This window comes from Oncorhynchus mykiss, chromosome 21, assembly GCF_013265735.2.
Source record: "Oncorhynchus mykiss isolate Arlee chromosome 21, USDA_OmykA_1.1, whole genome shotgun sequence".
Taxonomy (NCBI): Eukaryota; Metazoa; Chordata; class Actinopteri; order Salmoniformes; family Salmonidae; genus Oncorhynchus; species Oncorhynchus mykiss.
The window spans coordinates 10,353,600-10,381,099 of NC_048585.1; the positions used below are offsets into that span (position 1 = coordinate 10,353,600).

The 27,500-nt window shown below is 46.7% G+C and overlaps 1 protein-coding gene across 4 annotated transcripts in view; it reads right to left on the bottom strand.

Annotated features, from left to right (window-relative positions):
* Window positions 1-27,500, bottom strand: part of LOC110513868 (ELKS/Rab6-interacting/CAST family member 1) — a 268,459-nt gene that overhangs the window by 219,312 nt on the left and 21,647 nt on the right. For all 4 annotated transcript variants that reach the window (XM_036956818.1, XM_036956820.1, XM_036956816.1 and 1 more), the window contains exons 2-3: window positions 23,580-24,285; window positions 20,316-20,795 (exon numbers count right to left, since the gene is read on the bottom strand). In XM_036956818.1, the coding sequence (XP_036812713.1) occupies window positions 20,316-20,795; window positions 23,580-23,813 (714 nt within the window). In that variant the 5' untranslated portion in view covers window positions 23,814-24,285. The remainder of the gene's footprint in view (window positions 1-20,315; window positions 20,796-23,579; window positions 24,286-27,500) is intronic.

The following is a 27,500-nucleotide window of genomic DNA, read 5'->3' on the forward strand; positions in this document are numbered from 1 at the left end:
CTACAGCACTGACACACACACTACACCACTAACACACACACACACACACTACACCACTAACACACACACACACACTAACACACACACACACACTACAACACTGACACACACACACACAACATCACTGACACACACACTACCCCACACACAATCACACACACACACCACTAACACACACACACACACACTAACACACACACACACACTACACCACTAACACACACACACACACTAACACACACACACACACTAACACACACACACACTACAGCACAGTCTCTCTCTCTCTTTCTGAAATGTTCTTTCTCTCCACATGGCTGAACTGCAAGGTGACGGTAACGACCAGAACGAGGAGAACTGACGACTCAAACCTCTTCATGAATAAATAACGGGAAACCAGGGAAACCAGGGAAACCAGGGAAACCAGGGAAACCAGGGAAACCCTCAACACTCCGTTTCCAATCCTCTGCCATTTGTTCTCTCTGTTGTAAGAGAAGAAGACAGAGAGAAACGTACCTTACAGATCCTTTTAAATCTCTATTTGGTTAGGTCAGGGTGTGACTAGGGTGGGCAATCTATGTTTTCTATTTCTTTGTTTTGGCCGGGTATGGTTCCCAATCAGAGGCAGCTGTCTATCGTTGTCTCTGATTGGGGATCATACTTAGGCAGTCCTTTTTTCCACTTTAGTTTGTGGGATCTTGTTTTTGTGTAGTTGCTGTGTTAGCGCTACAAAACTTTACGTGTCGTTTATCGTGCTTGTTTTTTTTGTTGTTCATTTAATACATTGATGACGTACGCCTACCACAATGCACCTTGGTCCGATCATTACATCGACGAGCGTAACAATTACAGCTTCAGCTCCGTGTGACTGAGACGTTTCATGATGTTAACCTCCACTATCAACGCTGATATGAAACTATCTGCTGTTTCTCCTGTACGGCTGGATGTCTCACTCAATACACTGTCTTTAAAACACACTGTGGTACATTACAGACTCACTCAGTCAATACACTGCCTTTAAAACACACTGTGGTACATTACAGACTCAGTCAATACACTGTCTTTAAAACACACTGTGGTACATTACAGACTCACTCAGTCAATACACTGCCTTTAAAACACACGGTGGTACATTACAGACTCAGTCAATACACTGCCTTTAAAACACACTGTGGTACATTACAGACTCAGTCAATACACTGCCTTTAAAACACACTGTGGTACATTACAGACTCACTCATTACACTGCCTTTAAAACACACTGTGGTACATTACAGACTCAGTCAATACACTGCCTTTAAAACACACTGTGGTACATTACAGACTCAGTTAATACACTGCCTTTAAAACACACTGTGGTACATTACAGACTCAGTCAATACACTGCCTTTAAAACACACGTTGGTACATTACAGACTCACTCAGTTAATACACTGCCTTTAAAACACACTGTGGTACATTACAGACTCACTCGGTCATTACACTGCCTTTAAAACACACTGTGGTACATTACAGACTCAGTCAATACACTGCCTTTAAAACACACTGTGGTACATTACAGACTCACTCATTACACTGCCTTTAAAACACACTGTGGTACATTACAGACTCACTCAGTTAATACACTGCCTTTAAAGCACACTGTGGTACATTACAGACTCAGTTAATACGCTGCCTTTAAAACACACTGTGGTACATTACAGACTCACTCAGTCAATACACTGCCTTTAAAATACACTGTGGTACATTACAGACTCACTCAGTCATTACACTGCCTTTAAAACACACTGTGGTACATTACAGACTCACTCATTACACTGCCTTTAAAACACACTGTGGTACATTACAGACTCTGTTAATACGCTGCCTTTAAAACACACTGTGGTACATTACAGACTCACTCAGTCAATACACTGCCTTTAAAACACACTGTGGTACATTACAGACTCACTCAGTCAATATGCTGCCTTTAAAACACACTGTGGTACATTACAGGCTCACTCAGACAATACACTGCCTTTAAAACACACTGTGGTACATTACAGACTCACTCAGTCATGACACTGCCTTTAAAACACACTGTGGTACATTACAGACTCAGTCAATACACTGGCTTTAAAACACATTGTGGTACATTACAGACTCAGTCATTACACTGCCTTTAAAACACACTGTGGTACATTACAGACTCACTCAGTCAATACACTGCCTTTAAAACACACTGTGGTACATTACAGACTCACTCATTCAATACACTGCCTTAAACACACTGTGGTACATTACAGACTCACTCAGTCAATACACTGCCTTTAAAACACACTGTGGTACATTACAGACTCACTCAGTCAATACACTGCCTTTAAAACACATTGTGGTACATTACAGACTCAGTCAATACACTGCCTTTAAAACACACTGTGGTACATTACAGACTCAGTCAATACACTGCCTTTAAAACACACTGTGGTACATTACAGACTCACTCATTACACTGCCTTTAAAACACACTGTGGTACATTACAGACTCACTCAGTCAATACACTGCCTTTAAAACACACTGTGGTACATTACAGACTCAGTTAATACACTGCCTTTAAAACACACTGTGGTACATTACAGACTCACTCATTACACTGCCTTTAAAACACACTGTGGTACATTACAGACTCACTCATTACACTGCCTTTAAAACACACTGTGGTACATTACAGACTCACTCATTACACTGCCGTTAAAACACACTGTGGTACATTACAGACTCAGTCAGTCAATACACTGCCTTTAAAACACACGGTGGTACATTACAAACTCACTCAATACACTGCCTTTAAAACACACTGTGGTACATTACAGACTCAATCTCTACTCATTTAAAGCCAGTCACTTCTAAGATCAAATTCCAACCGGACGTGAATTGTCCGTGACATGTGAGCATTGCAGTAGATTGTACTGAGTCCAAATCAATGGGACACGTACCACTTCACTGCCCACTAAGCCTGGCATGGCCATCCTCTCTCTATCCATCCTCTCCTCTGTCCATCCTCTCTCTAGCCTCCTCCCCTCTGCCCAGCACACACACACATACATGCTGTCACCATAGTCACCATCTGAGGTCAATACACCTCTGCCCTGATGAGCTCTCCCTGGGTGCTAGCAGCAGTAAAGGTGTGTGTGTGTGTGTGTGTGTTTTAATCATGTTTTAACATAGTCAGGTGTAAGCCCGACCCACAGCCATATGGTCGGTCTCTCTCTCTCTCTCTCTCCTAATCCCCGGAACAGAGTGGGAAGACAACTCCCTGTTGCCAAAACAACCACATGTATCCCAACAGACCACGAGACCCTCCCACCTACATGTCCTACCAACAATAGGGGCCATTATATATGAAAGCATAAGGTTGATTCAGGAATGATGGCAGAGATTCCAGGAATGATGGCAGAGATTCCAGGAATGATGGCAGAGATTCCAGGAATGATGGCAGAGATTCCAGCTGCTCTATCAGAGGGCAAGATGGACTGATAGCATGTTGTTGTTGTGCTGTATTCCCCATGTTGTTGGATGAACCTGGGGGGTTGGTTTGGGGCATCACTTTCTCAGAGGAAGAGGAGGAGGTGAGATGGGACATGGCTCAGAGTAAACAACTGAAAGACTCGGTGTAAACTGTGTGGATCCTCTGAAAAACACATAGAAAAACTGTTCTGTTAACCATCTGTTCTGAGAGCAGTCATCTGTAAAATAAGCAGAGACACACACACACACACACACACACACACACACACACACACACACACACACACACACACACACACACACACACATACGCACACACAACACACACACACCTGTGTGGCATCTCTCTCTGGTATTAAGCCATCTGGCAGCAAGTAGACACACACACAGGGGAGCAGTGCTGCCTGGATTATGGGTCATTGAACACAGACAGAGAGAGGATGGACAGAGATAGGATGGACAGAGAGAGGATGGACAGAGAGAGGATGGACAGAGAGAGGATGGACAGAGAGAAGATGGACAGAGAGAGGATGGACAGAGAGAGGATGGACAGAGAGAGGATGGACAGAGAGCTGGGGGGAGAGATAGAGAGAGGATGGACAGAGCACTGGGGGGGAGAGATAGAGAGAGGATGGACAGAGCACTGGGGGGGAGAGATAGAGAGAGGATGGACAGAGAGCTGGGGGGGAGAGATAGAGAGAGGATGGACAGAGAGCTGGGGGGGAGAGATAGAGAGAGGATGGACAGAGCACTGGGGGGGAGAGATAGAGAGAGGATGGACAGAGAGCTGGGGGGAGAGATAGAGAGAGAGCTGTCTCTTAGCCAGCCCTGTGGTGCAGAAAAGAGACAAGAAGATAAGAGAAGAAAGGATAAGAGAAGATTGGCACCAGCTGTGAATTGAGAAGCGTGACTCCTGAGGAATTCAGTATGTTGGAGGTATAGGCCTCTGTGTAAACTCTGAGGAACGGAGACAGGAGTGTGTGTGTGGGGGGGGGGGGGGACTATTGGGATGTTTCCTCTAGGGAACACACATACAAAACGATTCAGTCAACACACTGAAAAACACACCCTCTCTCTTCACATCTATATCTCCTGCTCTGGGACTCCTCCATAACCACACTGTGAATCTCTAACACTGATTCAGCTACATGGACCAAAACTCAACAGACTGACAATTTCACACCAGGAGACCAGACGTCACCTGTCTCTCATTTCAACATCCTCCTCCTGCCGTACACACACTGCCAGGAGGATATATATGTGTGTGTGTGTGTGTGTGTGTGTGTGTGTGTGTGTCATATCACTATAGCCAACTGGCACTGACTGGGGCCTCCTGGCATGATGTACAATGTGAAATGATTCCCGCTCACTGCTTCGTAAAGGGAACGACTCATTCTGATGATTATTGGATAACATTCCAGAACACCGGAATTACCGTTCCGACATGAGGAATGCTGTTTTTCCACAATCATTCTGCTAGGGGCCCCCGAGAAGGGAAGCTACTAGGAAAATTACAAACAAGGAAAACTAAGTTGAAGTGATGTCGGAAATATTTGCATAAGGAAGCCAACTTCATCCCCTTCAATAGGATTTATTTTTGACACATTTCTGAGCGAGCTCCTTTGTCAGAATTAGGCTTGGGCGGTATACTGTATACAGGGCATTCAGAATGTATTAGTACCCCTTGACTTATTCCACATGTTGTTGTGTTACAGCCTGAATTCAAAATGGATTAAATGTATTTTTTTCTCACCCATCTACACACAATACGCCACAATGAAAAAGGGAAAACATGTTTTGAGAAATCTTAGCAAATTTATTGAAAATGAAATACAGAAATATCTAATTAACATAAGTATTCACACCCCCTGAGTCAATACATGTTAGAATCAAACACCTGGATTGTGCAATATTTGCCAACTATTATTTTCTAAATTCTTCAAGCTCTGTCAAATTGGTTGTTGATCATTGCTAGACAACCATTTTCATGTCTTGCCATAGATTTTCAAGCAGATTTAAGTCAGAACTGTAACTCGGCCACTCAGGAACATTCACTGTCTTCTTGGTAAGCAACTCCAGTGTAGATTTGGCCTTGTGTTTTAGGCTATTGTCCTTCTGAAAGGTGAATTAATCTCCCAGTGTCTGGTAGAAAGCAGACTGAACCAGGTTTTCCTCCAGGATTTAGTTTGTGTTTTAGATCCAATACGTTTCTTTTTTACCCTGAAAAACTCCCCAGTCCTTAAACAAGCATACCCATAACATGATGCAGCCGTCACTATGTTTGAAAATATGGAGAGTGGTACTCAGTAACTGAGTCAGGACGGACGCCTGTATGTTTGTAGTGAATGGTTGTTGTTTTTTACCCATCTACCAATAGGTGCCCTTCTTTGCAAGGCATTGGAAAACCTCCCTGGTCTTTGTGGTTGAATTTGTGTTTGAAATTCACTGCTCAACTGAGGGACCTCACAGATAATTGTATGTGTGGAGAACAGAGATGAGGTAGTCATTCAAACATCATGTTAAACACTATTATTGCACACTGAGTGAGTCAATGCAACTTGTTATGTGACTTGTTGAGCACATTTTTAGTCCTGAACTTATTTAGGCTTGTCATAACAAAGGAGTTAAACACCTATTGAGTCAAGACATTTCAGCTTTTCATTTTTATTAATTTGTAAACATTTACAAAAACATAAACCACATCATTCTAGTCTCACAACAAGAGAGAGACAGAGAGAGAGAGTGAAAGAGAGAGAGAACACAGAGGTAAAGTGCTAATTCCTAGGGCTCCGTGTCTGCTCTGTCAACTTTCATGAGTGAACAGGTCTGTGAGGAGCCTTCCTCTCTCATTACAATCATTACCTCTCTCCTTCCCTCTACTCTCCTCCTTGTTTCCTCTCCTCTTTCATCTTCTCAGCCAGGCGTTGACACACACACTCACACTAAGGGGATACAGTCAGTATACAGTAATCCTACACATCCCACCATTATTCCTTAGGTTCTCAGTGAGTGTCGGACTCCTTTGCATGGTCTCTCTCTCCTTCCACTCTCTGATAGGCCCTGACATGGTGAGGAAAGGGCTCCTTCCTCTCTCTGATAGGCTCTGACATGGTGAGGGTAGGGCTCCTTCCTCTCTCTGATAGGCTCTGACATGGTGAGGGTAGGACTCCTTCCTCGCTCTGATAGGCCCTGACATGGTGAGGACAGGGCTCCTTCCTCTCTCTGATAGGCTCTGACATGGTGAGGGTAGGGCTCCTTCCTGTCTCTGATAGGCTCTGACATGGTGAGGGTAGGGCTCCTTCCTCTCTCTGATAGGCTCTGACATGGTGAGGACAGGGCTCCTTCCTCTCTCTGATAGGCCCTGACATGGTGAGGGTAGGACTCCTTCCTCTCTCTGATAGGCCCTGACATGGTGAGGACAGGGCTCCTTCCTCTCTCTGATAGGCCCTGACATGGTGAGGGTAGGGCTCCTTCCTCTCTCTGATAGGCCCTGACATGGTGAGGACAGGGCTCCTTCCTCTCTCTGATAGGCCCTGACATGGTGAGGGTAGGGCTCCTTCCTCTCTCTGATAGGCCCTGACATGGTGAGGACAGGGCTCCTTCCTCTCTCTGATAGGCCCTGACATGGTGAGGACAGGGCTCCTTCCTCTCTCTGATAGGCCCTGACATGGTGAGGGTAGGGCTCCTTCCTCTCTCTGATAGGCCCTGACATGGTGAGGACAGGGCTCCTTCCTCTCTCTGATAGGCCCTGACATGGTGAGGACAGGGCTCCTTCCTCTCTCTGATAGGCCCTGACATGGTAAGGACAGGGCTCCTTCCTCTCTCTGATAGGCCCTGACATGGTGAGGACAGGGCTACTTCCTCTCTCTGATAGGCCCTGACATGGTGAGGGTAGGACTCCTTCCTCTCTCTGATAGGCTCTGACATGGTGAGGACAGGGCTCCTTCCTCTCTCTGATAGGCCCTGACATGGTAAGGACAGGGCTCCTTCCTCTCTCTGATAGGCCCTGACATGGTGAGGACAGGGCTCCTTCCTCTCTCTGATAGGCCCTGACATGGTGAGGACAGGGCTCCTTCCTCTCTCTGATAGGCCCTGACATGGTGAGGACAGGGCTCCTTCCTCTCTCTGATAGGCCCTGACATCTGACATGGGAAAGAATGTACTGTACTTTAACTCTGCCATCAGTGGTGGGTGACTCAACACTGCCTTCCTCTCTTTCTCCTTCCCTCCTGCTCTGTCTGCGTCCTAATAGGCACCCTATTTGCTACACAGTGCACTGTCCTTGTTGGAGTCCTGTGGGAATAAAGGTTTCATTTGGGATGCACCCTCTGTGGTATAAATGGAGCCTTTCTCTCCAGGCCACGCCTTTGCTGTGGAATGTAGGCATACTGATTCACTTCCTCCCTGACACTGACACACACACACACACACACACACACACACACACACACACACACACACACACACACACACACACACACACACACACACACACACACAGTACCCCCAACCACACCCACGCACACACACACAGTACCCCCAAACACACCCACACACACACACAGTACCCCCAACCACACCCACACACACAGTACCACCAACCACACACACACACACACAGTACCCCCAACCACACCCACACACACAGTACCCCCAACTACACACACACACACACACACTTGTAAAGCTAACCTTGTGGGGACACACAATTCAGTCCCATTCAAATTCCTATTTTCCCTAACCCCTAACCTAACCCTAACACATACACTTACCCTAACCTTAACCCAAAAACCTAACCCTAAAACTAACCCTAGCTCCTAACCTAACCCTAACACATACACTTACCCTAATCTAAACCCAAAAACCTAACCCTAAAACTAACCCTAACTCCTAACCCTTAACGTAATTCTAACCCTAACACGAACCTAAACCACCTAGAAATAGACTTCTGGTCCCCACAAGAATAGTTAAACACGTCCACACACACACACACACACACACACACACACACACGTCCACACACACACACACACACGTCCACACACACACACAAGGCAGAGACTGAAAGGATAGAAAAAGCTGCCAGTGCCAACTATATATCTCTGTTTAGGGGTGGAACTGTCTCCTTGCCAACTATATAGCTCTGTTTAGGGGTGGAACTGGCTCCTTGCCAACTATATAGCTCTGTTTAGGGGTGGAACTGTCTCCTTGCCAACTATATAGCTCTGTTTAGTGGTGGAACTGGCTCCTTGCCAACTATATAGCTCTGTTTAGGGGTGGAACTGGCTCCTTGCCAACTATATAGCTCTGTTTAGGGGTGGAACTGGCTCCTTGCCAACTATATAGCTCTGTTTAGGGGTGGAACTGGCTCCTTGCCAACTATATAGCTCTGTTTAGGGGTGGAACTGGCTCCTTGCCAACTATATAGCTCTGTTTAGGGGTGGAACTGGCTCCTTGCCAACTATATAGCTCTGTTTAGGGGTGGAACTGGCTCCTTGCCAACTATATAGCTCTGTTTAGGAGTGGAACTGCCTCCTTGCCTTGCTGTCCTGTCCTCCTCTGTGTTTCTGAGGGGCCTGAACCTGAGGTTTAGGTAGAGAGAAGAGAGATGGGCCAGGGATTAACCAGTTGAGTCTATGGGGGCGCTATTTCATTATTGGATAAAAAACGTGCCCGTTTTAAGTGCAATATTTTGTCACGAAAAGATGCTCGACTATGCATAGAATTGACAGCTTTGGAAAGAAAACAGTCTGACGTTTCCAAAACTGCAAAGATATTATCTGTGAGTGCCACAGAACTCATGCAACAGGCGAAACCAAGATGAAACTTCAAACAGGAAATGAGCAGAATTTCTGAGGCTCTGTTTTCCATTGTCTCCTTATATGGCTGTGAATGCACCAGGAACGAGCCTGCCCTTTCTGTCGTTTCTTCAAGATGTCTGCAGCATTGTGACGTATTTGTAGGCATATCATTGGAAGATTGGCCATAAGAGACTACATTTTCCAGGGGTCCGCCCGGTGTCCTTTGTCTAAATTGGTGCGTAATCTTCAACTGCGGGCATTTTCTCCTGGGATTCAGAACAGAAAGCACACTTCCACGAACGATATATCATCGAAGAGATATGTGAAAAACACCTTGAGGATTGGTTCTAAACAACGTTTGCCATGTTTCAGTCGATATTATGGAGTTAATTTGGAAAAAAGTTCGGCATTTTGATGACTGGATTTTCGTTTTTTTTTGGTAACCAAACGTGACGCACCAAATGGAGCGATTTCTCCTAAACAAATAATCTTTCAGGAAAAACTGAACATTTGCTATCTAACAGAGTCTCGTCATTGAAAACATCTGAAGTTCTTCAAAGGTAAATGATTTTATTTGAATGCTTTTCTGGTTTTTGTGAAAGTGTTGCCTGCTGAATGCTAACGCTAACGCTAAATGCTACGCTAGCTAGCTACTGTTACACAAATGCTTGTTTTCCTATGGTTGAGAAGCATATTTTGAAAATCTGAGATGACAGTGTTGTTAACAAAAGGCTAAGCTTGAGAGCTAGCATATTTATTTCATTTCATTTGCGATTTTCATGAATAGTTAACGTTGCGTTATGGTAATGAGCTTGAGGCTGTATTCACGATCCCGGATCCGGGATGGCTAAGTGCTAGAGGTTAAACCCTAAAAACAGCCTCCACCACGGTTCCTGCTAGAGAGGAGAACTCTCTTCGTTATTAACAGCAGTGGGTTTAGATTCAGTTCAGTTCCTGACCACCTCTCCTTCAGTGGTCATTCCTGACCTCCTACCCAGACACCTCCTGTGTCCTGACTTCACCTCTCCTTCAGTGGTCATCCCTGGCCTCCTACCCAGACACCTCCTGTGTCCTGACATCACCTCTCCTTCAGTGGTCATCCCTGGCCTCCTACCCAGACACCTCCTGTGTCCTGACTTCACCTCTCCTTCAGTGGTCATCCCTGGCCTCCTACCCAGACACCTCCTGTGTCCTGACATCACCTCTCCTTCAGTTGAGAGCCCTGGTCTCCTGCATAGAGTCCTCCTGTGTCCTGACATCACCTCTCCTTCAGTGGTCAGCCCTGGACTCCTACCCAGAGTGAGGCTGTGTGGAATCATCAAATATAATGAGATATTCTCTCATTAAAGTGTGTTTTCCCCCTCAGTGATGGACCTCTGGATGGATGATGTGTTTGACATTAGTGACATGACTGGATGTCTCATTGACCCTGACATGCCACCTCACTAGCATGGGGGTTAAGATGGAGGGAGGAAGACAGTATGAAAACAAAGTGAGCGTATGAGAGAGAGTATGTGGGGGTACAGAGGGAGATGGAGAGGGAGAGAGACAGAGAGATACAGAGACAGAGAGACAGAGAGAGACGGAGAGAGACGGAGAGAGACAGAGAGAGACAGAGAGAGACAGAGACAGAGACAGAGAGACAGAGAGAGACAGAGACAGAGACAGAGAGAGACAGAGAGACAGAGACAAACAGAGAGAGACAGAGAGACAGAGACAAACAGAGAGAGACAGAGAGAGACAGAGACAGAGAGACAGAGACAAACAGAGAGAGACAGAGACAGAGAGAGACAGAGAGAGAGAGAGAGAGAGATGAAATACTATTAGGTAGAGCAGTAGAGAGAGAATCTTGTTCTGTCTGCAAGTGTGTGTGCGAGCAAGGAGGCCTACAAACCTGACTCAGTAACACCAGCTCTGTCAGGAGGAATGGGCCAACATTCACCCAACTTATTGTGGGAAGCTGGTGGAAGGCTACCCGAAACGTTTGACCCAAGTTATACAATTTAAAGGCAATGCTACCAAATACTAATTGAGTGTATGTAAACTTCTGACCCACTGGGAATGTGATGAAATAAATAAAAGCTGAAATAAATACTTCTCTCTACTATTATTCTGACATTTCACATTCTTACAATAAAGTGGTGATCCTAACTGACCTAAGACAGGGACTTTTTACTAGGATTAAATGTCAGGAAATGTGAAACTGAGTTCAAATGTATTTGGCGAAGGTGTATGTAAACTTCCGACTTCAGCTGTATATCTGGGGGACTTTGTCAGGGTGTTCTATGTGCCGTTAGCCCAACGGCCTGAAGATGGCGTTATCTCTCCTCCCTCCACCCCTATCTCTCCTCCCTCCACCCCCTCTCTCTCCACCCCCTCTCTCTCCTCCCTCCACCCCCTCTCTCTCCACCCCCTCTCTCTCCTCCCTCCACCCCCTCTCTCTCCTCCCTCCACCCCCTCTCTCTCCTCCCTCCACCCTCTCTCTCTCCTCCCTCCACCCTCTCTCTCTCCTCCCTCCACCCTATCTCTCTCCTCCCTCCACCCCCTCTCTCTCCACCCCCTCTCTCTCCTCCCTCCACCCCCTCTCTCTCCTCCCTCCACCCATATCTCTCCTCCCTCCACCCATATCTCTCCTCCCTCCACCCCTACCTCTCCTCCCTCCACCCCTACCTCTCCTCCCTCCACCCCTCTCTCCCATCCCTATCTCTCCTCCCTCCTCCCTCCACCCCTCTCTCCCATCCCTATCTCTCCTCCCTCCATCCCTATCTCTCCTCCCTCCACCCCTCTCTCTTTATTCACAATATTTACTGGTTTCTTTTATAAGATAGGAACCTCTTTCCTACAGAGACTCTCCTCTCCCCCTCCTTCTCTCTCTCGTTATCTCCTCCTCCTCTCTCTTTTCATCCCCTCTCTCTCCTCCCTCCACCCCTCTCTCTCCTCTCTCCACCCCTCTCTCTCCTCCCTCCACCCCTATCTCTCCTCCCTCCACCCCCTCTCTCTCCTCCCTCCACCCCTCTCTCCTCCCTCCACCCCTCCACACCCCTCGCTCCTCCCTCCACCCCTCCACACCCCTCTCTCCTCCCTCCACCCCTATCTCTCCTCCCTCCACCCCTATCTCTCCTCCCTCCACCCCTATCTCTCCTCCCTCCACCCCTCTCTCCTCCCTCCACCCCTCCACACCCCTCTCTCCTCCCTCCACCCCCTCTCTCTCCTCCCTCCACCCCCTCTCTCTCCTCCCTCCACCCCTATCTCTCCTCCCTCCACCCCTACCTCTCCTCCCTCCACCCCTACCTCTCCTCCCTCCACCCCTCTCTCCCATCCCTATCTCTCCTCCCTCCACCCCTCTCTCTCCTCCCTCCACCCCTCTCTCTCCTCCCTCCACACCTCTCTCTCCTCCCTCCACACCTCTCTCTCCTCCCTCCACCCCTCTCTCCACCCCTATCTCTCCTCCCTCCACCCCTCTCTCTTTACTCACAAAATTTACTGGTTTCTTTTATAAGATAGGAACCTCTTTCCTACAGAGACTCTCCTCTCCCCCTCCTTCTCTCTCTCGTTATCTCCTCCTCCTCCTCTCTCTTCCTCTGTGTTTACAGCCATATCTCTTCAGATCATTAATAAAGTCAAAATTACATCCCAAATGGCAACCTATTCCCTATAAAGTGCACTAGGGCCCATAGTGCTATGGTCAGAAGTAGTGCACTATATAGGGAATAGGGTGCCATTTGGAACATAACCTGAGATTGATAGTGTCGGCTGTCTGGGTGTGAGCCACTGCAGTCCTATAGCTCTTCTAACACAGAGACCACTGACACCTTACACTGTCACCAGGTTCACACACAACTAAGAAACATACACTGTCAGACACACACTCTGTCACGCAACACACACACAGACAGAGATACACACACACCTGGCTACACATCCACAAACACACACTGACACACACACACACTGCGCACACACATAACCACACACACAGCCAACTCTATGACCCCCTATAGACTACTCCAGATCCAGGCATGTTAAAGAGCACTCAACTGAGTCTAGAGTGAGAGTCTTAGTATGCAGTGGGACTCTATGGCACTGGGACTCTATGGCACTGGGACTCTCTGGCACTGGGACTCTCTGGCAGTGGGACTCTCTGGCACTGGGACTCTCTGGCACTGGGACTCTCTGGCACTGGGACTCTCTGGCACTGGGACTCTCTGGCACTGGGATTCTATGGCACTGGGATTCTCTGGCACTGGGATTCTCTGGCACTGGGATTCTCTGGCACTGGGATTCTCTGGCACTGGGATTCTATGGCACTGGGATTTTCTGGCACTGGGATTCTCTGGCACTGGGATTCTCTGGCACTGGGATTCTCTGGCACTGGGATTCTATGGCACTGGGATTTTCTGGCACTGGGATTCTATGGCACTGGGACTCTATGGCACTGGGATTCTATGGCACTGGGATTCTATGGCACTGGATAGCAAATCTATAACATTATCTGGTACCCCCCCTCTCTCCACCTCTCTCTCTCCCCCTCACTCACTCTCACCTCCCTCTCTTTCTCTCTCTCTCTCTCCAATAATAACATGCTCTAGCTTCCCTCCACTATTAACATATTTTCCATGACGTTCTATCGCTCCATCTGAGAGGAGGAGAGGTAAAGAGGCGGGAATAAAATATGTGAGGAAATGTCTGTGAAAAGCCTCAGAAAAGTGGTGGGGTAGAGAAAGGATGGAGACAGATTTATCTATTTCTCTCTCTCTTTGTCTCCCTCTCTCTGTGTTTCTCTCTCTCTCTTTGTCTCCCTCTCTGTCTTTCTTTCTCTCTTTCTTTGTCCCCCTCTCTCTTTGTCTCCCTCTCTGTCTTTCTTTCTCTCTCTCTTTGTCCCCCTCTCTCTTTGTCCTCCTATCTCTTTGTCTCCCTCTCTCTGTCTTTCTGTCTCTCTCTCTTTGTCCCCCTCTCTCTCTCTCTCTGTCTCTCTCTCTTTGTCCCCCTCTCTCTATCTTTCTGTCTGTCTCTCTCTCTTTGTCCCCCTCTCTATATCTTTCTGTCTCTCTCTCGCTGTCCCCCTCTCTATCTTTCTGTCTCTCTTTCTCTCTTTGTCCCCCTCTCTATCGTTCTGTCTCTCTTTCTCTCTCTGTCTGTCTCTGGCTCCTGGAGCTTGAGTCATCTCCTGGGATAAGAGAGGATGGTTGGTGTCACACACACACACACACTTCCAGAAGCCCACACTCTGTTCCTGAGATGTGTTTAGGACACAGTGGGGTGACTGTAACAGCCCACTGAGAGGCTCCTGGGACATTACAGTGTCCATCTGGCTGACAGGCCATCTGAATACACTACGTCCATCTGAATACACTACGTCCATCTGAATACACTACGTCCATCTGGCTGACAGGCCACCTGAATACACTACGTCCATCTGGCTGACAGACCATCTGAATACACTACGTCCATCTGGCTGACAGACCATCTGAATACACTACGTCCATCTGGCTGACAGACCATCTGAATACACTACGTCCATCTGGCTGACAGATGGCCTGTCAGCCAGATGGACGTAGTGTAATCAGATGGCCTGTCAGCCAGATGGACGTAGTATATTCAGATGGCCTGTCAACCAGATGGACGTAGTGTATTCGATGTGCAAAACTGATAGAGACATACCCCAAGCGACTTACAGCTGTAATCGCAGCAAAAGGTGGCGCTACAAAGTATTAACTTAAGGGGGCTGAATAATTTTGCACGCCCAATTTTTCAGTTTTTGATTTGTTAAAATAGTTTGAAATATCCAATAAATGTCGTTCCACTTCATGATTGTGTCCCACTTGTTGTTGATTCTTCACAAAAAAATACAGTTTTATATCTTTATGTTTGAAGCCTGAAATGTGGCTAAAGTTCGCAAAGTTCAAGGGGGCCGAATACTTTCGCAAGGCACTGTATGTAATGAAACTTCACAGCTTCCTGTTAGAGTTCTCTCTCCCCTCTCCAGTACTCTCTCTCCCCTCTCCAGTACTCTCTCTCCCCCCTCCAGTACTCTCTCTCCCCCCTCTCCAGTACTTTCTCTCCCCCCTCTCCAGTACTCTCTCTCCCCCCTCTCCAGTACTCTCTCTCCCCCCTCTCCAGTACTCTCTCTCCCCCCTCTCCAGTACTCTCTCCAGTACTCTCTCTCTCCCCTCTCCAGTACTCTCTCTCCCCTCTCCAGTACTCTCTCTCCCCTCTCCAGTACTCTCTCTCCCCTCTCCAGTACTCCCTCTCCCACTCCTCTGGGCGGCAGGTAGCCTAGTGTTTTGAGCGTTGGACTAGTAACCGAAAGGTTGCTGGATAGAATCCCCGAGCGGACACTGTTCCCCTGAGCAAGGCAGTTAACCCACTGTTCCCCTGAGCAAGGCAGTTAACCCACTGTTCCCCTGAACAAGGCAGTTAACCCACTGTTCCCTGGGCGCTGAAGACGTGGATGTCGATTAAGGCAGCCCCCCCACACCTCAGAGTGGTTGGGTTAAACCAGGCAGTTCACCCACTGTTCCCCTGAGCAGGGCAGTTAACCCGCTGTTCCCCTGAACAAGGCAGTTAACCCACTGTTCCCCTGAACAAGGCAGTTAACCCACTGTTCCCCTGAACAAGGCAGTTAACCCACTGTTCCCTGGGCGCTGAAGACGTGGATGTCGATTAAGGCAGCCCCCCCACACCTCAGTGGTTGGGTTAAACCAGGCAGTTCACCCACTGTTCCCCTGAACAAGGCAGTTAACCCACTGTTCCCTGGGCGCTGAAGACGTGGATGTCGATTAAGGCAGCCCCCCCACACCTCAGAGTGGTTGGGTTAAACCAGGCAGTTAACCCACTGTTCCCCTGAGCAAGGCAGTTAACCCACTGTTCCCCTGAGCAAGGCAGTTAACCCACTGTTCCCCTGAACAAGGCAGTTAACCCACTGTTCCCCTGAACAAGGCAGTTAACCCACTGTTCCCCTGAACCAGGCAGTTCACCCACTGTTCCCCTGAACAAGGCTGTTAACCCACTGTTCCCCTGAACCAGGCAGTTCACCCACTGTTCCCCTGAACAAGGCAGTTAACCCACTGTTCCCCGGGCGCTGAAGACGTGGATGTCGATTAAGGCAGCCCCCCCACACCTCAGAGTGGTTGGGTTAAATGAGGAAGACTCATTTCAGTTGAATGCATTCAGTTGTATAACTGACTAGGTATCTTCCTCCCTCTATTCTTACAGACGGCCTGTCAATAAACCCAGTTACCAGGTTCCTCATGGTTCCCCCAGAACAGCAGCCATTACAACAACAGGAGAAAACTAGTCAGATACAACTAAAGGCTTTCTCAGAAGTTCTGCTTTTTGGCATCAGGGAAGAACTGTACTTATGTATTTATTTTGCTCTTTTGCACCCCAGTATCTCTACTTGCACATTCATCTTCTGCACACCATCAGTGTTTAATTGCTAAATGGTCATTATTTCGCCACTATGGTCTATTTATTGGCTTACCTCCCTTATCTTACTTCATTTGTACTCACTGTATATAGACTTTTTCTCTATTGTGTTATTGACTGTATGTTTGTTTTACTCCATGTGTAACTCTGTGCTGTTGTTTGTGTCGCACTGCTTTGCTTTATCTTGGTCAGGTCACAGTTGTAAATGAGAACTTGTTCTCAACTGGCCGACCTGGTTAAATAAAGGTGTTCTCAACTGGCCGACCTGGTTAAATAAAGGTGTTCTCAACTGGCCGACCTGGTTAAATAAAGGTGTTCTCAACTGGCCGACCTGGTTAAATAAAGGTGTTCTCAACTGGCCGACCTGGTTAACCTCTTTGATCTCTAGGGGCGCTATTTCATTTTTGGATAAAAAACGTTCCCGTTTTAAGCGCAATATTTTGTCATGAAAAGATGCTCGACTATGCATATTCTTGACAGTTTTTGAAAGAAAACACTCTGAAGTTTCAGAATCTGCAAAGATATTGTCTGTAAGTGCCCCAGAACTCATTCTACAGGCGAAACCAAGATGATGCGTCAACCAGGAAATGAGCAGAATTTCTGAAGCTCTGTTTTCCATTGTCTCCTTATATGGCAAGAAATGAGCCTACACTTTCTGTCGTTCCCCCAAGGTGTTAGCAGCATTGTGACGTATTTGTAGGCATATCATTGGAAGATTGACCATAAGAGACTACATTTTCCAAGTGTCCGCCTGGTGTCCCTGCGTCGAAATTGGAGCGTAAAGCCAGGTGCAATTATTTTTCCATTTGAGAGCAAGGAGAAACCAGGCTTCCACGAAGGATATATCATTGAAGAGATATGTGGAAAAACACCTTGAGGATTGATTCTAAACCACGTTTGCCATGTTTCAGTCGATATTATGGAGTTAATTTGGAAAAAAGTTCGCGTTTTGAGGGCTGAATTTTTTTTAATTTTTTAATTTTTTTGGTAGCCAAATGTGATGTACAAAACGGAGCTATTTCTAATACACAAAGAATCTTTTTGGAAAAACTGAGCATCTGCTATCTAACTGAGAGTCTCCTCATTGAAAACATCAGAAGTTCTTCAAAGGTAAGTTACTTTATTTGAAGGCTTTACTTGTTTTTGTGATAGTTGCCTGCTAAATGCTAACGCTAATGCTAACGCTAAATGCTACGCTAGCTAGCTACTGTTACACAAATGATTGTTTTCCTATGGTTGAAAAGCATATTTTGAAAATCTGAGATGACAGTGTTGTTTACAAAAGGCTAAGCTTGAGAGATAGCATATTTATTTCATTTCATTTGCGATTTTCATGAATAGTTAACGTTGCGTTATGGTAATGAGCTTAGGTCTATAAATAGAATCCCGGATCCGGGTTTGGTCGTCGCAACAGGTTAAATAAAGGTGAAATAAAATAAAACATTATTTTTTATATTTTTTTTAAAATGTGTGATTTCCAGTCCTACCTGTCCTGTATCCCATCTAACCTGTCATCAGATCAAATGCCCACAGCAACCGTTCGGTTTAAGAACAGGTTAGATGGGATACAGGACAGGTAGGACTGGAAACCACACCTGGTTTCTGAGCTAGATGACAGGTTAGATGGGATACAGGACAGGTAGGACTGGAAATCACACCTGGTTTCTGAGCTAGATGACAGGTTAGATGGGATACAGGACAGGTAGGACTGGAAACCACACCTGGTTTCTGAGCTAGATGACAGGTTAGATGGGATACAGGACAGGTAGGACTGGAAATCACACCTGGTTTCTGAGCTATATGACAGAATTAGATGAAACTGATTCCATCCTTCACTACAGAATTAGATAAAACTGATTCCATCCTTCACTACAGAATTAGGATACCATCTCAAAATTGTGTTCCCAATAAGAAGTTGTGATCAAGCTTTGTGGGATCAAATCTGCCCAGACAGACCCCAGATTTATCCAACTCAGCAGACAGGCGAACCGGCTGCTCACTGACCGACGTCACACGCTCACACAGCCGGAGGGGAAACATCTGAGGCGGAAGGCAGATCTCTGGCTAACTGTGAGCTAAATATGGAAGAGACAACAACAGCACTAACAGCATATACAACTCAGTCTGACCTCTTTGACCAGGGTTACAACACCATGCAAAACCACCAACAACTGACCCAATGGTTAGAACCCTTAGGTGCCCTTAGGACCAACCTCCCAACTTCCAAGCAAGTCTCTGCATCCCACCTGAATGACTTCACACTCCTTCCAGTCTAACTACATGTACTGCTCCTTCCAGTCTAACTACATGTACTGCTCCTTCCAGTCTAACTACATGTACTGCTCCGTCCAGTCTAACTACATGTACTGATCCTTCCAGTCTAACTACATGTACTGCTCCTTCCAGTCTAACTACATGTACTGCTCCTTCCAGTCTAACTACATGTACTGCTCCTTCCAGTCTAACTACATGTACTGATCCTTCCAGTCTAACTACATGTACTGCTCCTTCCAGTCTAACTACATGTACTGCTCCTTCCAGTCTAACTACATGTACTGCTCCGTCCAGTCTAACTACATGTACTGCTCCGTCCAGTCTAACTACATGTACTGCTCCTTCCAGTCTAACTACATGTACTGCTCCTTCCAGTCTAACTACATGTACTGCTCCGTCCAGTCTAACTACATGTACTGCTCCGTCCAGTCTAACTACATGTACTGCTCCGTCCAGTCTAACTACATGTACTGCTCCTTCCAGTCTAACTACATGTACTGCTCCTTCCAGTCTAACTACATGCACTGATCCTTCCAGTCTAACTACATGCACTGATCCTTCCAGTCTAACTACATGTACTGATCCTTCCAGTCTAACTACATGTACTGATCCTTCCAGTCTAACTACATGTACTGCTCCTTCCAGTCTAACTACATGTACTGATCCTTCCAGTCTAACTACATGTACTGATCCTTCCAGTCTAACTACATGTACTGATCCTTCCAGTCTAACTACATGTACTGATCCTTCCAGTCTAACTACATGTACTGCTCCTTCCAGTCTAACTACATGCACTGCTCCTTCCAGTCTAACTACATGTACTGATCCTTCCAGTCTAACTACATGTACTGATCCTTCCAGTCTAACTACATGTACTAATCCTTCCAGTCTAACTACATGTACTGCTCCTTCCAGTCTAACTACATGTACTGATCCTTCCAGTCTAACTACATGTACTGCTCCTTCCAGTCTAACTACATGTACTGATCCTTCCAGTCTAACTACATGTACTGATCCTTCCAGTCTAACTACATGTACTGATCCTTCCAGTCTAACTACATGTACTGCTCCTTCCAGTCTAACTACATGTACTGCTCCTTCCAGTCTAACTACATGTACTGCTCCTTCCAGTCTAACTACATGTACTGCTCCTTCCAGTCTAACTACATGTACTGATCCTTCCAGTCTAACTACATGTACTGATCCTTCCAGTCTAACTACATGTACTGCTCCTTCCAGTCTAACTACATGTACTGCTCCTTCCAGTCTAACTACATGTACTGCCAGTGACTCCAGGATCTTACCTGAGTCTCGTCCTGTACCACTCTGTACTGCTCCTTCCAGACAGAGATCTTGGACACCTCGTCCTTCCTCAGGGCTCTCTCCTTCTTCAGCTCGGGGCTCCAGAAGGTCTTGATGGAGTTCATGGAAGAGCTCAGCTTGCTCTCCTTCACATCCACCTCCCCCCGGAGGAGCTCGTTCTCCCTCAGCACCTCCTTCAGCTGGGTCTGGAGGTCCATGATGGTGTTGTCTCTGGTTTGGCGTAAGGAGTGAGGCACCGTGGACGCCTGCTGGAGGCTGGACTGGGACGAGGACACTTGGTCACACCCAAACGCGATGCTGTCACTGGGCATGGACGAGCCTCCACCTCCCTGGCTGATGTTGGGGTTGGAGCCCATGGCGGTTGTCCGGACGCCGTAAGGGAGCTTTGCTCCGGAGCGACCCAGGGTCATGGTGCTCTTGGGCAGGCTAGGGTCGTGGTTGGGGTTGGGATAGGCCTGGGTCTAGAATAGATTGATTAGATTAGATTTACTTTATTGTCCACAAAATTAATTTAGTTAAGATCCGCATATTCAAATATACAAACAACAGAATTTACATACAGGAATACAAACCATTTAAATCATTCACATCCATACAGTAGCTAAGTGTCTTCGGTAAAAGCAAGGTGCTAGCCATACAGGAAGTGTCTTCGGTAAAAGCAGGGTGCTAGCCATACAGGAAGTGTCTCTAGTAAAACCAAGGTGCTAGCCATACAGGAAGTGTCTTCGGTAAAAGCAAGGTGCTAGCCATACAGGAAGTGTCTCTGGTAAAAGCAAGGTGCTAGCCATACAGGAAGTGTCTCTGGTAAAAGCAAGGTGCTAGCCATACAGGAAGTGTCTTCGGTAAAAGCAAGGTGCTAGCCATACAGGAAGTGTCTTCGGTAAAAGCAAGGTGCTAGCCATACAGGAAGTGTCTCTGGTAAAAGCAAGGTGCTAGCCATACAGGAAGTGTCTCTGGTAAAAGCAAGGTGCTAGCCATACAGGAAGTGTCTCTGGTAAAAGCAAGGTGCTAGCCATACAGGAAGTGTCTCTGGTAAAAGCAAGGTGCTAGCCATACAGGAAGTGTCTCTGGTAAAAGCAAGGTGCTAGCCATACAGGAAGTGTCTCTGGTAAAAGCAAGGTGCTAGCCATACAGGAAGTGTCTTTGGTAAAAGCAAGGTGCTAGTCATACAGGAAGTGTATTTGGTAAAAGCAAGGTGCTAGTCATACAGGAAGTGTCTCTGGTAAAAGCAAGGGGCTAGTCATACAGGAAGTGTATTTGGTAAAAGCAAGGTGCTAGTCATACAGGAAGTGTCTCTGGTAAAAGCAAGGTGCTAGCCATACAGGAAGTGTCTTTGGTAAAACCAATGTGCTAGTCATACAGGAAGTGTATTTGGTAAAAGCAAGGTGCTAGTCATACAGGAAGTGTCTCTGGTAAAAGCAAGGTGCTAGCCAAACAGGAAGTGTCTCTGGTAAAAGCAAGGTGCTAGCCATACAGGAAGTGTCTCTGGTAAAAGCAAGGTGCTAGCCATACAGGAAGTGTCTCTGGTAAAAGCAAGGTGCTAGCCATACAGGAAGTGTCTCTGGTAAAAGCAAGGGGCTAGTCATACAGGAAGTGTCTTTGGTAAAACCAAGGGGCTAGTCATACAGGAAGTGTCTTTGGTAAAAGCAAGGTGCTAGCCATACAGGAAGTGTATTTGGTAAAAGCAAGGTGCTAGCCATACAGGAAGTGTCTCTGGTAAAAGCAAGGTGCTAGCCATACAGGAAGTGTCTCTGGTAAAAGCAAGGTGCTAGCCATACAGGAAGTGTCTCTGGTAAAAGCAAGGTGCTAGCCATACAGGAAGTGTCTCTGGTAAAAGCAAGGTGCTAGCCATACAGGAAGTGTCTCTGGTAAAAGCAAGGGGCTAGTCATACAGGAAGTGTCTTTGGTAAAAGCAAGGTGCTAGCCATACAGGAAGTGCTAGCCATACAGGAAGTGTATTTAGTAAAAGCAAGGTGCTAGCCATACAGAAAGTGTATTTGGTAAAAGCAAGGTGCTAGCCATACAGGAAGTGTATTTGGTAAAAGCAAGGTGCTAGCCATACAGAAAGTGTATTTGGTAAAAGCAAGGTGCTAGTCATACAGGAAGTGTATTTGGTAAAACCAAGGTGCTAGCCATACAGAAAGTGTCTTCGGTAAAAGCAAGGTGCTAGCCATAGTGTAATTTAAAACAGGTTTATTCAACCGGGCGTCCGCGGATCCCTAGATGTACTGTAGAGGGTCTGCAATTATACTGGAAGGATCAGTACATGTAGTTAGACTGGAAGGATCAGTACATGTAGTTAGACTGGAAGGAGCAGTACATATTTTGCATTCTTTCAATGTTTTTAATGAATATCACTAGTAACAACAGAATAAACTAAATGTAAATGATATAACTACAGTAGAAAAGACAACAATATCTTCTTTCTAAAGATGTCAACCTTATTTTTAACTCCTAATACTGAGCCAATTCCCCTCATTGGAGCCAATTCCCCTCATTGGAGCCAATTCCCCTCATTGGAGCCAATTCCCCTCAGTGCAGTATCTGACACAGTCTATGAAACAGCAGCCACAGACAGGCGACCAGTGTGGCAGTGCCACTGGCTTCCGGTCAGCTTTCTTAACTAGGACATTAATTTGTGTCAACATGTGGCTAACCTTTGTTTCACCAGCTAAACAACTGCTCTTAGTGAAAATGTGTTTGTAGTTACACTTCCTGGCTGATAGGCTATATTAGAGTTACACTTCCTGGCTGATAGGCTATATTAGAGTTACACTTCCTGGCTGATAGGCTATATTAGAGTTACACTTCCTGGCTGATAGGCTATATTAGAGTTACACTTCCTGGCTGATAGGCTATATTAGAGTTACACTTCCTGGCTGATAGGCTATATTAGAGTTACACTTCCTGGCTGATAGGCTATATTAGAGTTACACTTCCTGGCTGATAGGCTATATTAGAGTTACACTTCCTGTTCCAATTATCATGAAAAACCATCTACCAAATCAATACATTTGAACAGGTTGATTACTTGTCCTGCCACTATCATTCACCTGGGGATGATAATGATATACAAACTATTGTTTTGCTAACGTATGATGAGGGTCCCTGGGTCGCCGGTTTGCCTGGGAGGGGGTCCCTGGGCAAGAAAAGGTTTACGACTCCTGATTTAAAAGAACAGAAGGTCATTTTGGATTTAAAAAAACCTCTGCTAAACGACACGTCATATTGTATTACTAGATCACCTGTTGAGAGATGACCTCGTTGTCACTGAGGTACATGGGTCCGGAGGTGGCATAGGCCGCGTTCAGAGACTGGATGTTCTCCATGGAGAGGGTCTTTCCCCCGGGGCCTCCTGTACTGTTGGTGCGACGGTGGCCGAGGCGCGGGGAGCGGGGTAGGCAGGGGGAGCGACCGGGACTCTGACTGCTGCCGTTGTTGCCCTCCATCTTGGCAACGGAGCGGGAGCTGCCGTACATGGTTAGGGGTCAGGGGTTAAGGGTCAAGGGCTGGGGGTGAGGGGTTAAAGGTGAGATACTGAGACTAAGTGATCCTCCAATAGATGTGGACTACAGTGCCCTGATACAGAGAGTGTTACACTATGTGGTTACTGACTGGCAGTCTGTCTCAGCTGAAGGAGAGGAACAGATGGTTCATGTTCAAAGATCCTGCATTTCCTGGATGATTGGACTATGATGATTGGACTATGATGATTGGACTATGATGATTGGACTATGATGATTGGACTATGATGATTGGACTATGATGATTGGACTATGATGATTGGACTATGATGATTGGACTATGATGATTGGACTATGATGATTGGACTATGATGATTGGACTATGATGATTGGACTATGATGATTGGACTATGATGAGTGGTAAACTTGGCGAGAAAGGTGGGTTTAACATCCATTTAGTCCATGGGTCCTAGGATGAGGCAATAATCTGTAAGAGAGAGAAAGAGAGAAAAGACTTTAAACTAAAAAAAAGAGGAGAGAATTCCCCACTCCCCTGAGTTACATCACTGAGAATTCACCACTCCCCTGAGTTACATCACTGAGAATTCCCCACTCCCCTGAGTTACATCACTGAGAATTCCCCACTCCCCTGAGTTACATCACTGAGAATTCACCACTCCCCTGAGTTACATCACTGAGAATTCACCACTCCCCTGAGTTACATCACTGAGAATTCACCACTCCCCTGAGTTACATCACTGAGAATTCCCCACTCCCCTGAGTTACATCACGGAGAATTCACCACTCCCCTGAGTTACATCACTGAGAATTCACCACTCCCCTGAGTTACATCACTGAGAATTCCCCACTCCCCTGAGTTACATCACTGAGAATTCACCACTCCCCTGAGTTACATCACTGAGAATTCACCACTCCCCTGAGTTACATCACTGAGAATTCCCCACTCCCCTGAGTTACATCACAGAGAATTCACCACTCCCCTGAGTTACATCACTGAGAATTCCCCACTCCCCTGAGTTACATCACTGAGAATTCACCACTCCCCTGAGTTACATCACTGAGAATTCCCCACTCCCCTGAGTTACATCACGGAGAATTCACCACTCCCCTGAGTTACATCACTGAGAATTCACCACTCCCGTGAGTTACATCACTGAGAATTCACCACTCCCCTGAGTTACATCACTGAGAATTCCCCACTCCCCTGAGTTACATCACGGAGAATTCACCACTCCCCTGAGTTACATCACTGAGAATTCACCACTCCCCTGAGTTACATCACTGAGAATTCACCACTCCCCTGAGTTACATCACTGAGAATTCACCACTCCCCTGAGTTACATCACTGAGAATTCACCACTCCCCTGAGTTACATCACTGAGAATTCCCCACTCCCCTGAGTTACATCACAGAGAATTCCCCACTCCCCTGAGTTACATCACTGAGAATTCACCACTCCCCTGAGTTACATCACTGAGAATTCCCCACTCCCCTGAGTTAAATCACGGAGAATTCACCACTCCCCTGAGTTACATCACTGAGAATTCCCCACTCCCCTGAGTTACATCACTGAGAATTCACCACTCCCCTGAGTTACATCACTGAGAATTCACCACTCCCCTGAGTTACATCACTGAGAATTCACCACTCCCCTGAGTTACATCACTGAGAATTCCCCACTCCCCTGAGTTACATCACGGAGAATTCACCACTCCCCTGAGTTACATCACTGAGAATTCCCCACTCCCCTGAGTTACATCACTGAGAATTCACCACTCCCCTGAGTTACATCACTGAGAATTCCCCACTCCCCTGAGTTACATCACTGAGAATTCCCCACTCCCCTGAGTTACATCACTGAGAATTCCCCACTCCCCTGAGTTACATCACTGATAATTCCCCACTCCCCTGAGTTACATCACTGAGAATTCCCCACTCCCCTGAGTTACATCACTGAGAATTCACCACTCCCCTGAGTTACATCACTGAGAATTCACCACTCCCCTGAGTTACATCACTGAGAATTCCCCACTCCCCTGAGTCACATCACTGAGAATTCACCACTCCCCTGAGTTAGATCACTGAGAATTCACCACTCCCCTGAGTTACATCACTGAGAATTACCCGCTCCCCTGAGTTACATCACTGAGAATTCCCCACTCCCCTGAGTTACATCACTGAGAATTCACCACTCCCCTGAGTTAAATCATTGAGAATTTACCACTCCCCTTAGTTACATCACTGAGAATTCCCCACTCCCCTGAGTTACATCACTGAGAATTCCCCACTCCCCTGAGTTACATCACTGAGAATTCACCACTCCCCTGAGTTACATCACTGAGAATTCACCACTCCCCTGAGTTACATCACTGAGAATTCCCCACTCCCCTGAGTTACATCACTGAGAATTCCCCACTCCCCTGAGTTACATCACTGAGAATTCCCCACTCCCCTGAGTTACATCACTGAGAATTCCCCACTCCCCTGAGTTACATCACTGAGAATTCCCCACTCCCCTGAGTTACATCACTGAGAATTCCCCACTCCCCTGAGTTACATCACTGAGAATTCCCCACTCCCCGGAGTTACATCACTGAGAATTCCCCACTCCCCTGAGTTACATCACTGAGAATTCCCCACTCCCCTGAGTTACATCACTGAGAATTCCCCACTCCCCTGAGTCACATCACTGAGAATTCACAGTGACATGGCAGCATGCCATAATGTAATAAGTCCCATACAGTGTGCAGCTCCTTTTGTAATGTGTGTTTGAAATGCTGTGTACAGTAGACAATACAGAGAATAAGCCATGGAAGTTTCCATTTATAGCTCACAGGTATACAGAGGACACAGGCTGGAGTAAAGACACTACACACAGGACAGAGGACGCCGGCTGGAGTAAAGACACTACACACAGGATAGAGGACACAGGCTGGAGTAAAGACACTACACACAGGATAGAGGACACAGGCTGGAGTAAAGACACTACACACAGGACAGAGGACACAGGCTGTAGTAAAGACACTACACACAGGCTGGAGTAAAGACACTACACACAGGCTGGAGTAAAGACACTACACACAGGCTGTAGTAAAGACACTACACACAGGATAAAGGACACAGGCTGTAGTAAAGACACTACACACAGGATATAGGACACAGGCTGTAGTAAAGACACTACACACAGGATATAGGACACAGGCTGGAGTAAAGACACTACACACAGGATATAGGACACAGGCTGTAGTAAAGAGAGAGAGGACAGTGGATGGAAATAATGGCCTAATGAACAGCTCTGGCAATAATCAGCCTCCTCTCCTGCCTCCTCTCCTCTCCAGACTCCTGGCCAGGTCCAGGTTGTATCTGGGTCACTCACATGCCATACTGTATTTACTCTAGCTGCCTGCCTGTCTGGATGACTCCCCGCCAGCAGAGGAGTCTCTCTCTCCTACTCTTTCTCTCCCTCCCTTCCTCTCTCTCTTCTAGTAAGCCATCCACATTCTCCCTCTGCAATAATCACCTCTCTGTGGTTTCCATAATAAATTGTGTTCCATACAGGGCCACATTGCCCTTTCTAACTGAAGCAACACGCCTCCCATTCCACACACACACACACACACACACACACACACACACACACACACACCAGCACGCAGGCTCTCTCTCCGTCTCTCTTTCTGT